We start from the raw sequence: 16,081 nt of genomic DNA on the forward strand, positions 1-16,081 counted from the left end.
GCCAATGAAAACGACATATGCGACAATGTTGTCGCACTTTTATTAAATTTTTAGTGAACGATCAAATCTTACCAAAAATAGAACAACCATAATGAAGTATCAAATTATAAGGTATTAATTTAAACAAATGTTATAAATTTCAAACATTTTAATTAAAATGAGTTCCTACAACATAATCTAATACGTAGAAAATTAACATCTTTACTGTCACTTTGTATTATCTCTACGATAGAATCAATTGTTTTTCAATTTTAAATTTTTATTCATAGATCGTATTGGGGCATTATTTTCGATAAATAATAAATTAAATTGATTAAAAAGTCAATCCTCTTGTATGTGTTAGTTTTTGTTGATTGTAAATGGTTAAAATTTTATGTCAAATAATAATACATTGCATCAACTTTACTAAATAAAAATAAATCTAAAAAAGTTTAAAATGAAGGTTGGCGTTGACCGTTTGACGTTTCTTGATATTTTATACCCATTGTCGTTATTGTCATTATCAATTGTTATTTATGTGTACAAGAATACATATTTCTTCTGTCATATCTACGTTAAGTACATTGTGTTAGTTTTGGTAGAGCTTTTGTTACTTTCGTTCAAAATGCCACATCAGTTTTCGACCACAGAATATGCAGACATAATATTTGTTTATGGATTCTGTAATGGGAATGGTAGGGCTGCTAGTAGAGAATATCGCAAGAGATTTCCTAATCGTCGAACTCCCAGTCATCCAACATTTGGGTCAGTTTTTAATTATTTGCGAGAAAATGGCACTTTTCCTAGTGGAACAACAGAGCGACATGTAGATGAAGCGCAGGAAGATGACATTATGGACGCCGTTACTATGAACCCTACAATAAACACTAGACAAGTAAGTCGAGAACTCAATGTTACTCAATCAAAAGTAAGTAGAATCTTACAAAAAAATAATCTATACCCATATCACATTCAAATGGTTCAGCGACTACATGCTGGAGATGAGATCGATAAGTTGGAATTTTGTAGATGGATTAACAATAATCGACCAACGCTATACAGGACACTATTTACAGATGAAGCCCAATTTACCAGAGACGGGATAAATAATTCACGAAATTCACATGTGTGGGCAGAAGAAAATCCCCATGCTATTCGAGAACGTCGTTCTCAGTTAAGGTTTTCGGTTAACGTGTGGATTGGTGTCATAAATAACCAATTAGTAGGTCCTTACTTTTTTGATGGACCTTTAACAGGGCAGGTCTATTTGAACTTTCTACAAAATATTTTGCCGAATTTGCTTACCAACGCGAACGTTGCTATCCGAGGGATGTATTTTCAGCATGATGGGGCACCCCCACACTTTTTACTGGCAGTGAGACAACATCTCAATAATGTTTATGGCAACAGGTGGATAGGACGTGCAGGTCCTATTTCGTAGCCTTCAAGATCCCCTGATTTCAATCCCGTTGATTACCATATTTGGGGACGATTGAAGCAACTAGTTTACGCAGTGAATATTAATAACCGACAACAATTAATTGATAGAATTATACATTGTTGTAATACTATTAGAAACGATCCCCAGAGTATCCGTAATTCAATACGTCAATTAACAATTTGGCAACAAAAATGTGTACAGGCTGCAGGGTTCCATTTCGAAAATCTATTTTGAATTATTTTTATTTTGTTACCATTATTGTATCTTTTCCAGTTCTAATTTATGGGTTTATCATAACTATGTACATATTTTTAGTTTTTTTTTAAATTGTTCTTCGTTATTGTTAGTAGTTACTGTTTTTTGTTGTGCAGTGACTCAGTTTATCATTTCAATTAAAATGTTTAAAATTTATAACATTTGTTTAAATTAATTACCTTATAATTTGATACTTCATTATGGTTGTTCTATTTTTGGTAAGATTTGATCGTTCACTAAAAATTTAATAAAAGTGCGACAACATTGTCGCATATGTCGTTTTCATTGGCTATTTATGTAGTTTGAAAATCACTTATTGCATTTTAAAAAAAATATATACAGGGTGTAATATTTAATACGAATCCCTAAATTAATTTCTCCAATGCCAGTCCTGGAATTTTTTAGTTTAGCTAATACCAGTCGAATGCTTGATAGTAGTGTACTGTATCATGCAAAAATTAAAAAAATCAAATGAGCCGTATAAACACTACAGTAAAATGAAATAAATGGTCAATTACACAAATCACCCTGTTAATTAATAAAGAAGAGGAGTTGACATTTTTTAGTGGCCACATGATATGCTCCCTGAGGGACTCTACATATGGTAGAAGTATGTAAAGTTCCTTATGACTCACCCTGTATACTAAATATATACTATACTATACTATATATAAACTATATATCTAAAAATAAAATAACAATAAATCTAAAACAAATAAATAAAAATAAAACTACTAATAATTACTATCTTAATTTTAATAAACTAATCTAATAAAATTTTTATATAAAATTCAATATAGGGGTCCTTGACCTGGTTTACTTTCTAAAAACTATCTATCAATTTTGTTTCCAATGACATTCATTGTCATTGAAAACAATCAATTAATACTTGTGGCATCTCAGTTTAGTTGGCTTGTTCCATCCCGACAGTGTGGATATAAAAATATTTTTTTCGTGTAGGGACTTATGTTCCCGGTTGGTAATCAAATTTCATGGGAATACTGCCGTATAATTTTATACTTTCAAATATGGTTGCATCAATATAAACTCAACCACCGTTCGTTTTTGCGGTTATTTACGCAAGTACTACAAAGTAAGAAATCTAAATCACAGTCATCTTTACATATAACAGTCAAAATTTTACCTTACTTTTTTATCAATTCAGTGGGATTACTTGTTTTTAGGTTAACTGAAGATGGACTGACTAATCCGAAAACGTTCTGAACTTTTAATCCATTTGGATTATCCCCTTTTAAGTTTAATATAAATTATATTATTTTGATTGATTATTAATAATTAGGTTGCTCTTTATTATTATGTTGGCGTAAATCTTCTGTCTCCTCTTCTGCTGCCACGAACCCATTTTTCCGAACTTAACTTTAGTACCTGCTTTAGTATATACTTTTTGTAGCTTCCTTCTGGTGATCCTTCTTTTCTTCCTCTATCCTCGTTCCTTATTAGTTTTTCGTGTTCCAAGAGAAATATTTTAATTAGTACTGGAAATGTAAAATATTCCTGCAAAAGATCCTATATAAGATATTACGAGTATATGCCCGAATCATATATAGAGTTCGTTAGTCATACAATAATTGACTTAAATAAGAAGTTCTTAAAAACAATTCGTCAGCTCTTAAAGTATAATAAAAGAAATAAGCAAAGTGTGAACCAATAGCAACTAACAGTAGGACAAAGAATATTATAGCCACAGTGTCATTGAGGAAGTTAAGTAATCAACGCTTGTTTTTAATGTTATAATTTTTATTATATCCGGCGTTTTCTTTAGAGAGTCACGACCGACGTCTGTGAAAAATAAAATTGTAAAAGTTTTTATTAACTTTTAAGAAGTGGATTATTCTGTATTAACTTAAATTTCTCCAAACTGAAATTATATATTTAAAAACTATTACATAATACTCTTTTGTCCAATGACCTCTTACTACAGGATTTAATAAAAATACGGATAGCAAGTTATTTAAATATGAAATGTAAATTTTATTTATTTTAATTTAAACTAGTAAACCAGTTTGTTTAACTAATTTAATGCAATAAACTTATACGGGGATATGTTGGATTGATCCTGTACATGACTTTCCCGCACGTGCGGACAGCTGAGTGAGGATACGAGGGTAGTTATTAGTGATAAAAGTCGCGGTTTTTTTCTTTCTCTCTCAAATCCACCAAGGGCGTCAAGCGACATAATTTTATATGGTTCTTTGGCTGGCTCTAAATTTGATTAACAACGAATGTGTCGGCTTTTTCTTGATTTGTTTTTCTTGCAAATATCACATTGGTTACAAAATTCTGCTTTAACTGCATCCATATGGTTAAAGTAATAAAAAGGCCGTATCTTTGCTATCATATGACCAATTCCAATATGGCCATATTGAGAATGCTTTTTTTGCTTTTGATAACGTGAATTTCTTTGAAAAATACGCCAATGGGTGCAATTCACGTTTCAGACCCGTATGTTAACACTGGCCTTATTAGTGTTTTATATATGGTAACTTTAATTTTTCTGGGTAGTTTTAGGGCCATATGTTTCCTCAAACCATAATAGCACTTATTGGCAAGCACTGTTCTTCTTTTAATTTCTTCGCTGACATTGTTGTCTTTGGTCAGCAGCGAGCCCAGGTAGACGAAGGTGTCCACACCTTCCAGTTCCAGATCATCACTTCTGAGGACTTGCAACTTCAACGTGGAGTCATATGTCGCCATGTTACCTAATCCAACGGTAACTTTAACATCCTAATAATTTATAAAATATAATGTAAAACAAATGTAACTAATTATTTGTTAACGGGTTTTTACCCATGTATTTAGTGGCTACATTCATGTACTCCTAGACACCGATGATGGAATAATGGATTCCGAAAACGTTTTGTCTAACACAGCCCGTTTGGGTTTTTAAAAATATATACCTTTTACAAAGGATTTTAATAAATTTTTTTTTAATATTCAAAACTTGCAATTGTGAGCCTTTACTATGATGTACTCGATCCGCGGGAACGGTTGTGATTCTGGTACCAAACTTTTGTTCAGTTTACGAAAATCAACATAGAGTCTAGATCGTCTTCCTTCTTCTTTCTTATAAGCCAAGGTGACTGGTACAGCAAAAGAAGATTCAGATTTCTCTATCAGTCCTGCTTCAAGTAACTTGATTATTTGACTTTCAACATCATGTTCACCCGGAATTGAACATCGATAAGTTTTATTTAAAATATATTTATTTTCTAAGATTTTAATGTGAGCCTCTTGATATTTTATTTCTCCGACATCGTATTGGTGTTTAGTAAATATCGATAAATTTTATCTATAAATTATTTAAATTTTATTTTAATGTTTAATGTTTAAATGTTTTACTTCATTTCAAAAGTCACAAGAGTTTTATTCAAAATGTCTTACCTAAATTTTATTGTTTTCGAAAGTCTCAGTTTATATTGTTCTAAAGCTATTTTCTTGTGGCATTTTAAAGTAATTACTATTTAAATGGGAATAAGCCACAATTAAAGGTTAAAGTACGTTTATTGACGTTTCAATTTCCACTTCGGAAATCGTTCTCAAAATACAAATTCTCCAACCTCTGTTAGATTTATCTTTCTCGCATCAGCGCTTTGGGTCGTGTATCAGCAATTTTCCAGTGGAAGAAAACGTCCCGGGTATCCACGAGCCTCACAGTTACTACATGGTTGTCTTTCTATCTATTTCTGATTTTTATTTCTATCAAACGAGTATTAGTCTTATTTGTAGCACTTGGAACTTTTTCTTCACTTTTTTTCTCTTCCCCTTTTTTATGAACCGTGTCCGTATTCAGACGTACATTTTTTGCAAGAACGGCTGCATCGCCAGCGTATCTGATGTTGTTAATAACTTCACCGCCTAGTCTTACTCCGTCTTGTCAATCGTCCAAAGCCTCCCTAAATATTTCTTCAGAGTACAGATTAAAAAGACTGGGTAACAAAATACAACTCTGTCGTACTCCAAGTTTGATGGGTAATTTTTCAGTAAGAATATCTCCAATTTGGATAGAGGCTTCTTCTTCTTTGCGTGCCATACCAGAATTATCTGACGTTGGCGATCCCTATTGCGAAGGCTTCTCGATCTTCTGCAATATGGAATAGTTGTGCTGCATTTTATATCTGTGTTCATTCACGAATGTTTTTTAACCAAGAAACTTGTTTTCTTTCTACACCTCTACGGCCTTCTATTTTGCCTTTTAGGATCAGTTGTAATATTTTATATAGACTTCCCCTTACTATTTGTCCCAGATAAGACATTTTTAGATGTTTAACAGGATAGAGGCTACTTGACTGTAATATAAGTATTTTAGCAGTGTTATATCGTAGTGGTAAAGTTCTGCTGCCCACAGGCAATTGAACAGTGTATGTGTTGTACTCGATCGAATGTCTTTTTGAAGTCGATGAAACAAACATAAACGTTCTTTCGAAACTAACAGTTTTTTTAAGAGAACGCGCATATAAAATAGTGCCTTCCTAGTTAGTAGACCATTTCTATATCCAAACTGCTTGATACCCATTCTACTTTCGCACAGAAGAAATACTCACAGAAAATTCGCACAGAAAAAATAGAAATAAAGGTTTTGTATAATTCGTAAAACTATCTTAAGTATGTGGCTAATCAAACTTGTTAGTCTAAAATCGTTGCATTTGGCGGGCTTCTGATTTCAGTATACTGGGACCTCTGCCTAACTGGTTGTTACAGGTAGTATGTGTATGTGTATCATTTTCTTGAGAAGCATCATCAAAAAGGTCTCTGATGTATCTCTCCCATTCTTTGCACTCATGTTCGTGATCACAAATGTTTCCGTCTGCGTTTTTTTTTCTCTAGGAAATGTTAATGTATATCTACGTAGCTGACTCAAAAGCTGTTCAGTACTATTTATGGTTTTTTTGTCCAAACGATCTTGAGTGTTCAATGTTACGCCCATATCAATGTGATATATGCATAATTGATCTGAAATAGAAAGGTTAGTCTCTAACAGCATTATTTCTTATTTTTAGTTCATAATCTAGAAAAGTAACGTTTATGTACTTTAAATCTATACTAAATATACTATTCGATATTTTTTATCGCCATAAGTTTCTAAAAACGAATGTTTCCATTCGGACCATGCTTCATGCACAGTTAATTTACATAAAGTTGAGCTATACCATTCTATAGCATTATGTTCCAGAAAAAGACCCAATATTTGTATTTGAGCTTCATCTGTAGTTATTTCATGTCTCTGGCATTCATTTTCAAAATTACTCATCCATTCTCTAGCATTTGCTTTGTCTTAAAATTTATTTAAAACAACCTTTATCTCTAGTTTAGTGATTAACCTATCAATTAGTCTAATTAAGTCTGCTTGAGTTTTCTGTTTGTTCTCGAAACCGAAGTATTATTCTCTACTTACTCCTCTAAATAACAGTTTTTAAAAACAAAATTACAATCTTCGTCTAAATACAAATCAGAAAGCTCAGGAGATAATGTAATCGTGATGTTCCTATATTGGTCTACTTTTGGTAAACTTTAATTGCCTTTTTGACGGTACTAGTGTCACATAACTCTTTATGGTGATGTTTGTTAGGAACAAATAAGTAACGTCAACTGTAAATATTCTAATTGTGTTAGTTTAACTACCTCTAAGTTGTTTTCTTCACCAAGTTCCAAATGGATCTGTACCTGCTTTGCTGACACCTTCAAGTCTTCAATGTGTCCAAAAATAGATTTATAATGTTGAAATTCTGGACGGAACTTGGTAAGCAGACAAAATCTTTTTTTTCTCCTCAAAATAACAAATTTAGTAGGTTATTTCTATACAATAAAAATAGTTGGGTAGTTATGTTTACATACCTTAAAAGAAAATTTATTTTATGTCTTTTCTTCTAAATAAATGTTGATTGACAATAACAATAACAAGAACAACAAATGTTAAATTAAAAATTATAAATAAATTAGATTTTAGTAAAATATATAAAACAATTTCAATTTAATTTTCTATGTGAGAATTTATTCTCTTCTATGTATTTGTAATCTTCCTATAGCCTTTTACATTCTGTTGTAACAACGTAAGAATGTTTTCATTTTTACAAGTATACTATAACTATTTTGGTGTATTCTTGACAAAATATTTCATAAAAACTCAAATTTATTTACTCAATAAATACTCAATAAATACAAGTTTTTTGATATTGATAACTCCTTGTTTAATAAAGTTTTCAATCAATTGACACAACTGTGTCCTTACATTCATTTGTGCTTTATTGTTACAGGTAGAAAAGAAAACTCTAAATTTGACTTTCCCCTTGATGTTTAATCCTGTAACTTGGGACGCTCACGCCTTTCCTGTGTTTTTTGGAGGTTCAGAAGTCAGTGAGGATGGACTTATAATTAGCGTACCCTCTGTACAACTGGTCTATTTTGGTAATGCTGATACGAAAAAGTATGATCAAATGTAAGTAGTTTATAGGAAAAATAATATCAAAAAATATGTAATTTATGGTTTATGGTTTTTAAGTTCTAAAATTTTTCATAATAAGCTTTAGCTAATTATTTAAAGTCATTAGTTTTGAATATTTCCATATATCAACAATCATATCAAGTATTGTATATTTTTTCTTGTAAAATTTATGAAAGTTAATCTAGAGGAGTACAGACAAAAAAATAAAGAACGAAGTAGCATCAGTTTTTTAAAGCAGTAGCTGTAGTAGCATTCCATTTCTTTATCTATACCTCCATGCCAACATTTCCTAGGTCTTCCTCTCTTTATTCTTCCACGGTGACCATTCCAAAATCTGCTTTGATAGTCGTTCTCTCGTTCTTGCATTGTACGTGGCCGTAACAAACTAATTGTTTATTTTTTATAGTCTAATAATGAACGTTTTACAATCGTTAAATCTCTTCTCCAGAAATCAATCTCTAGTTGTAATTATCTTTTCTGTTTTATCTTTGATCTGCCATATTTTTCTTCCATATGTTATTATACTCTTGATAGTGGAGTTATAGATCCTTCTTTATTTTCTTTCGTTTAAATGTTCTGGTCCCAAAGTATACTATAGAGATGGCTTGTCTGACCTGCGTATTTCTTTCCTTTATGCCCTTGTCGATGCTCCTATACATTTTTTTTGTCTTCCCTATGTTCACTTACAACGTTACTACAAATTCTGAAAGTTCTAAAGATGTTGTCAAGTCTGTAATTTCTTACTTGCCTGAGCGTAGTATTTCTCTTGAAAATCTAATTGTCATAGGATCTAATGGTAATACTGTCAATACAGGTTGGAAAAAGAATATGATTTTCGAAGTTGAACTTCGTTGAAAATTTGCATTCTTCATTTCAACGAGTTGTCATTTCACCATGTTTCACCGGCTAAATGCAAGACAACGGGGCCTAATACTTCTACAGGGCCAATAGATAAAAAGTTAGTTTACTGCCAAAAACTACCGGTGGTTAACTTCCAGAGAATTGATTGTCAGATCTTACATATAGACAGAAACGTGCTTAGCAAAGATCAACAATACCTACTTGATATTTGAAATTCAATAAAATCAGGAACCTGAAGAAAAGATTTGGCTCTACGGAATTCTGGGCACTTGTCGCCTTTTCATCAAATCGTCAAATTTTACTCATACAATTTTTACCTTAGCTTTTACTTGTCGGTGTATATTTGCTAAAGTTTCTATGTACGGTTTGTCAATGCTTTGATTGTTGAAAGCTTCGATTTATTGCCTTTGGATATATAGAATCGAAAGCCTCGAAATAAGGTTAATGCTAGCGGAATTTCATATTCTTTAGCTCTACTTATTAGTTGTCAAATCGTGTAATACTGAAGCCACTTCTAAAGCCAGCTTGCTCTCTTAGCTGTGCAGCATATAATGCATTTGATAATCTGCTGTTGATGATATTTGTGAATATCTTGCATATGATCGGTGGTAGACTTATAGATCTGTAGTTTTTGATATCCTCTTTGCTACCTTCCTTATAAATAAGAATTATGATTGTTGTATTCCAGTGGTCTAGTGACTTGATCTTCATTTCGTAAAAATGCCTGCTAAGATTTTTCAGGTTTTTTGCCAGCGTATTTATACAGCTGTCCACTGTTATGTCATTTATTCCAGCTGCTTTACCGCTTTTCATTTTTGTAAAAGTCGATTCTACTTCTTCCGGAAAAACTGGTATATCTTCTTGGTTACTGATTGCTTCTTTAAGTGTTTCAGGGGCTTTGTATATTTCGCTGTACAATTTAGTCTTGAGTTGTATTATTTCATTTCTGTCTGTAATTCTGGCGTTTTCGTTGGTTAGAGCAACGATTTGCTTCGTTTCAATAATTAAATAATTAATGCTTTTCTTTCATTGTATTTTCTTATGTCTTCCTTAATACTTTTCCTTGTGGTCTTACAATATACATTGTGTATTGCATATATATATATATATATTTATATATATATATATATATATATATATATATATATATATATATTGTAGCGTGATTAAATAAAACGAGCGGTTCGAATTTATATACATATATTTATTTATAAGTTTACAGTTCGGTACTCTCTTATCAACTAACTCTACTTCTAACATTGTTACCTATATATACTACAGTTACTAGGTTCGAGAATATTCTGGCGTTGTCCCACCTCTAATTCGCCTACGTGACCGGTTATTCTCTCTCGCACTCGATACGCCTCGATGCTTCGAGAAGTGTATTAGAGATGCAATGCAACGGTTACCTGAGCCATGCCGAGAGTATGTTCGTAACACTGCTCCCCTCTTAAATCTGATCGTCCCGATCAGCAACTCTATATGTAGGCACAGGATGGCGGAATCTACAGGACTCTCCAGCTCTGCATGAACCCTTTAGAAAGAAATAACAGTCTACTGACTTTGAAGGATACCATCTCATCGGGTTAATGCAACACACAGTAATTCGTACGCCGGTTTCTCGGAAGATTACTTCAAGCATGCTTCTGACAATCTTCCAGTCCAGATTATCTAGTGCATGGCCTATCTTGGGTAAGGCGAAATTCTTGATGTCGTAATTGCACACAATGTTCTTCAAATTAGTTAGAGCACGCCATATATCCTCGTAGCTTGCCCTGTCTGTATAAGACTTCCTGGTCACCATATACAGCAAAGATCGAGAACCATCTTCTAATCTCAGTACTCTTCCAACTTTAGGCTGCTGGTTTTTTAACTCGTCCAAACGACCGAATTTCTTATAAAATACGGATGAGATTCCTTTAGTCATCTCAAGATCCTGGGCAACACAGTGGGCTAGAGAGACGTTATGCGGAACACTAAAAAGATCCTGCTGAACTTCTGTGGTCACGCCGAATCTAGCACTCTTTCTCTCTGCGTAATTTGACATAAATTCATTAAAGCTTGGTCGCCGGCCATCTTTGATCTCATGTTGAAGGGTTCGTGCTTCTTCTGTTTCATTTGAGCCAGCATATGGTGCAAGACGATTTATGTGAACTACTTTTGGTTTACCTTTCGGCAACTTCTTAATTCGGTATATTACGTCATTTATTTTCTTTTTAATTTCATATGGACCTTCCCATTGTCTTTGCAGTTTGGGAGACAAGCCTCGACGACGTTGTGGATTATAAAGCCAAACAAGATCACCTACTTCATAGCTTTCACTCTTGCATCGAGAATCATATTGATCTTTCATTCTGTCACTGGCTATCTGGATGTGTTGTCGGGCAAGTTCATGAATGTTGTTCATTCTTAACTTTAGGCGGTCGACATAATCTTCGCTTGCAACATTTTCTTCGGAAGGTCTGCAGCCAAACTCTAGGTCGCAGGGTAAACGAACTTCACGACCTAACATCAGGCAGGTTGGAGTCTGGCCTGTAGTTTCATTCACGGCCGAGCGGTAGGCCATTAGGAATAAATGAATGTGCTGGTCCCAATCTCTTTGATGTTCTGATACGACTTTGGACAGGTGTTTACCCATTGTTCGGTTCATTCTCTCGACCATTCCATCTGATTGAGGATGCAGGGGTGTCGTTCTGGTCTTATTGACACCAATCAATTTACAAACGTTTTGGAAAAGGGTTGACTCGAAGTTTCGCCCTTGGTCGGAGTGGATCTCCAAAGGAACACCAAATCGGCTAAAGAATTCTTTAACAAGTACCTCTGCAACGGTAGCAGCTTCTTGATTTGGTATCGCATAGGCCTCAGTCCATTTCGTAAAATAATCCATGGCTACCAGGATATATTTATTTCCATCATTTGTCTCTGGAAGTGGACCTGCAATGTCGATTGCTACTCTTTCCATAGGACTACCAACATTGTACTGTCTCATGGGTGCCCTCTTTTTACCAGCTGGACCATTACTGGTTGCACACAGTTCACATTTCCGGCACCATCTTCTTACATCATCTTTACAGTTCACCCAATAGAACCGTTCTCGAACCTTTTGCAGAGTCTTCGTGATACCAAAGTGTCCACCTGATGCACCGTCATGCAACTGACGCAATACTTCTGACACTTTACTTTTAGGTACAATCAACTGAAGCTTAGTTTCTGTACCATCATCGTTCTCAAAGGTTCTATACAGAAGATCATCTTTCAGCACTAGACAATTCCATTGGCTCCAGTAACACTTGACTTCTGGACTACATGCACTAATGTCTTGGCAAGAAGGTCTTTCACTTCGACGCATCCAATCCAATACTCTTTTTATACATGGATCATCTGCTTGAGCGTCTTGTAGCTGTTGAGGCTGCCATTGATCATTAATGACGGTGGTTCGTCTCACGGGGCAAAGTCGTTCTTCTAATTTAAGACAGTGATTACAATTTGCACTGCAAGGCCGTCTCGAAAGGGCATCAGCATTTGAATAAACTCTGCCAGCCCTGTGTTCGATCTCGTAATCATATTCTTGTAATCGTTCTAACCATCTTGCCATCTGGCCCTCTGGATTACGAAATTGTAGGAGCCATTTTAGAGCAGCGTGATCCGTGCGAAGAAGAAACTTTCTGCCATACAAGTATTTATGGAAATGCTCACAAGCCTTCACTACGCCTAGCAATTCTCTCCTGGTAACGCAATAGTTTCTTTCTGGTTTTGACAAGACTTTGCTAAAGTAAGCGATGACTTTCTCCTGCCTATCTTGGATTTGGGAAACAACAGCTCCTATTGCACTGTTGCTTGCATCGGTGTCCAACACAAATTTTCCTGCCTGTCTAGGGTAGCTTAAAATCGGTGCGCTGGTCAGAGCCATTTGTAAGTTTTCGAAAGCTCTTTGACACTCTTCGCTCCATATATATTCTTTGCCTTCTTCTGTCAACTTTGTTAATGGCTTGGAGATGTTGGCAAATCCTTTGACAAAACGTCGGTAATATGTACATAGGCCAAGAAAACTTCTAATTTCGTGTTTATCTCTTGGTACAGGCCAATCCTTAATTGCTGAAAGTTTTTCAGGATCAGCTGTTACACCATTACTTGCTACAATATGTCCCAAGTACTTCACTTCTCGTCGAAACAAGTGACATTTCTTTGGACTTAACTTTAAATTCGCTGCCCGCAATCATTGAAAGACTTCTGTCAGATTATTGGCATGTTCATCGAAGGATCTTCCAACTACAATTACATCATCCAAATAAACCAGGCATGTTTTCCATGTTAGACCTCTTAAAACTGCCTCCATTAATCTTTCAAATGTGGCCGGGGCATTACATAAACCAAAGGGCATAACTGTGAACTGCCAAAGCCCTGATCCTATCGAGAATGCGGTTTTTTCACGATCAGCTGGCTCCATGTCTACTTGCCAATATCCACTTTTCAGATCGAGTGTGGAGAACCAACGAGAACCAGAAAGTGTATCCAAAGTATCGTCTATTCTGGGCAAAGGATAACTATCTTTTTTAGTTACTGCATTGAGCTGTCGGTAGTCAATACAAAAACGTGTTGAACCATCTTTCTTCTTTACTAGCACTACTGGTGATGTCCATGGACTATTTGATGGTTCAATTACCCCTTGTTTGTTCATATCTTTGATGATGTCTTCGGCTTCATCTCTTTTCGCAAATGGAAGTCGTCTAGGTTGTTGTCTGATTGGCTGAGCGTCTCCGGTATTAATTTTATGCTTTACTATGCTTGTTTTGCCATTATCCTTCTTATCCATGGCAAAAACATCTTGAAATTCTATCAGCATATTCACTTTTTTAGTTCGTTCATCATCAAGATCTTGGCACGTTTTAATCATCGTCTCAACAAGCTCCTTTGGATACTTAGATTTCGACGGTTTCTCATTAGTATTCATGGAACAAATCGAAGCCACGGGAACACACTGTCCGATCAAAGTTCTTTCACTTAACTTAATAGCAGTTCCCTTTAAATTCATAACTCTTACAGGAACGACATCTCGAATTCTCACCAAAGCTTTTGCCGTTAGCTTCATCTAGAACTTTCGGTCTTGATAGTCGTAAAGCTTTCTGTAACTCATTGTCTTTTAACCCATTGACGAAGATATCTACAGCAATTTCTTCCAACATGTTGTCTGGTGCCTCTGGATAAGCTAACCGCACTATACGACCAACATCTGCTTCAAACTCTTGCAAATTTTCACTTGCTCGTTGAATTCTACTTCTTAGTTGCGCCTTGTAGACTTGTTGTAGATGGGCATCTCCGTAACGTTTGTCTAGTCGAGTGAACAAGGTCTGGTAACATTTTTCTTGACCCTTAGGAATCGATCTTAGGATATCCGCAGCATCACCTCGTAAAGCAGCAGTCAAGGAAACAGCTTTTTCTTGTTCTGTCCAATGATTGGCTGTCGAAATAGCTTCAAATTGTCTAAGGTATATGGACCAAGAGGACTTTCCATCAAATGGTGGCAATTTGAATCTCATATTATGTGTCGTTTCGTCTCTAGGTGATTCTTCTTTCACTACCGGATCTAAGGCTATTGTATTAACTGGTGGTAGCACTTTTGTATTAGTTATCATGCTCTCTAACTGTTTGATCTTCTCTTCTACTTTATCAAATGTTTTAGAAACTTCTTTAAATTTTCATTGTTCTTTTTAGAAGTTTCTTCCATCATTTGAGAAACATTTTCAAATTTCTCGTCGAATCTTCGAGATACATTTTCGAATTTCTCATCGAATCTTTTGGAAACGTTCTCTAATTTATCATCATTTTTTTTAGAAGATTCTTCTATCATTTGAGACGTTTCATTGAATCTTTCGTCATTCTTTCGAGAAGATTCTTCTATCATTTGAGACGTTTCATTGAATCTTTCATCATTCTTTCGAGAAGATTCTTCTATCATTTGCGAGACATTTTTTATTTTCATTAAAACTGCTTCTTCTGCTGACTGGAACTGGAATGTCTCTGGGTCTTCTCCATTCTTGTTGAGAACAGTCTTCAGTCGTTCTTGAAGTATCTTTTTGGACCCGCTGCAGTCTTCATCGCGTTCTTCTAGTTGCTCACGCAACTGTTTTACTGAAAGTTCTACTAGCAGCATCTTTGTCAGGCACACACGTACTTTTTAAATGTTCTTTTCGTACAAAGATCACTACCGAACTACGCGGATGTTCCCGAAGAACAATACTTTTCAAAAGTTCAAAAGTCTTTTTCAAAAGTCACTGCTGAATTTATTTCTTTTACTCACACCGTAACACCACTGTAGCGTGATTAAATAAAACGAGCGGTTCGAATTTATATACATATATTTATTTATAAGTTTACAGTTCGGTACTCTCTTATCAACTAACTCTACTTCTAACATTGTTACCTATATATACTACAGTTACTAGGTTCGAGAATATTCTGGCGTTGTCCCACCTCTAATTCGCCTACGTGACCGGTTATTCTCTCTCGCACTCGATACGCCTCGATGCTTCGAGAAGTGTATTAGAGATGCAATGCAACGGTTACCTGGGCCATGCCGAGAGTATGTTCGTAACAATATATATATATATATATATATATATATATATATATATATATATATATATATATATATATATATATATATATATATATATATACTAGTAAATTTGCCCGTCGCATGCGATAGTTTGGTAGGAAACTAGAAATTTGAAATCTATTAACTATAATATTAACCTAAAATAATATTTATTTTTTTAGTGGTGCTGCATGGGAAGACGGCTTTTTAGACCTTATCGAAAAAATTCAAGACAAAGAAAATAGATTTAAACATATCCGAATTGCCCGATTTTCTTCACGAACGTTAGACCATGAATTAGAGAAAAACACAAAATCCGTTGTGCCTTATTTTACGTCGACTTTTGCTATTATGGCAATATTTTCTGTGGGTAAGTAAAAAAAAAGAAATATTTCTTAATTCGAGAACTATTTAAAAATTATTCTAAGAACGACAGAAAAGCTAGTTTTAAATAAATTCTGTAAACAATAGTAGCTATGGTTGAAAAAAT

At 34.5% G+C, this 16,081-nt stretch overlaps 1 protein-coding gene across 1 annotated transcript in view; it reads left to right on the forward strand.

Moving 5' to 3' along the window:
* The window catches only part of Ptr (patched domain-containing protein), a 274,044-nt gene that overhangs the window by 199,828 nt on the left and 58,135 nt on the right, over positions 1-16,081 (forward strand). Inside the window, exons 4-5 of the mRNA XM_072523099.1 lie at positions 7,948-8,129; positions 15,774-15,961. Of these exons, the coding sequence (XP_072379200.1) occupies positions 7,948-8,129; positions 15,774-15,961 (370 nt within the window). The remainder of the gene's footprint in view (positions 1-7,947; positions 8,130-15,773; positions 15,962-16,081) is intronic.

The sequence above is a fragment of the Diabrotica undecimpunctata genome, chromosome 2, assembly GCF_040954645.1.
Source record: "Diabrotica undecimpunctata isolate CICGRU chromosome 2, icDiaUnde3, whole genome shotgun sequence".
Classification (NCBI taxonomy): Eukaryota; Metazoa; Arthropoda; class Insecta; order Coleoptera; family Chrysomelidae; genus Diabrotica; species Diabrotica undecimpunctata.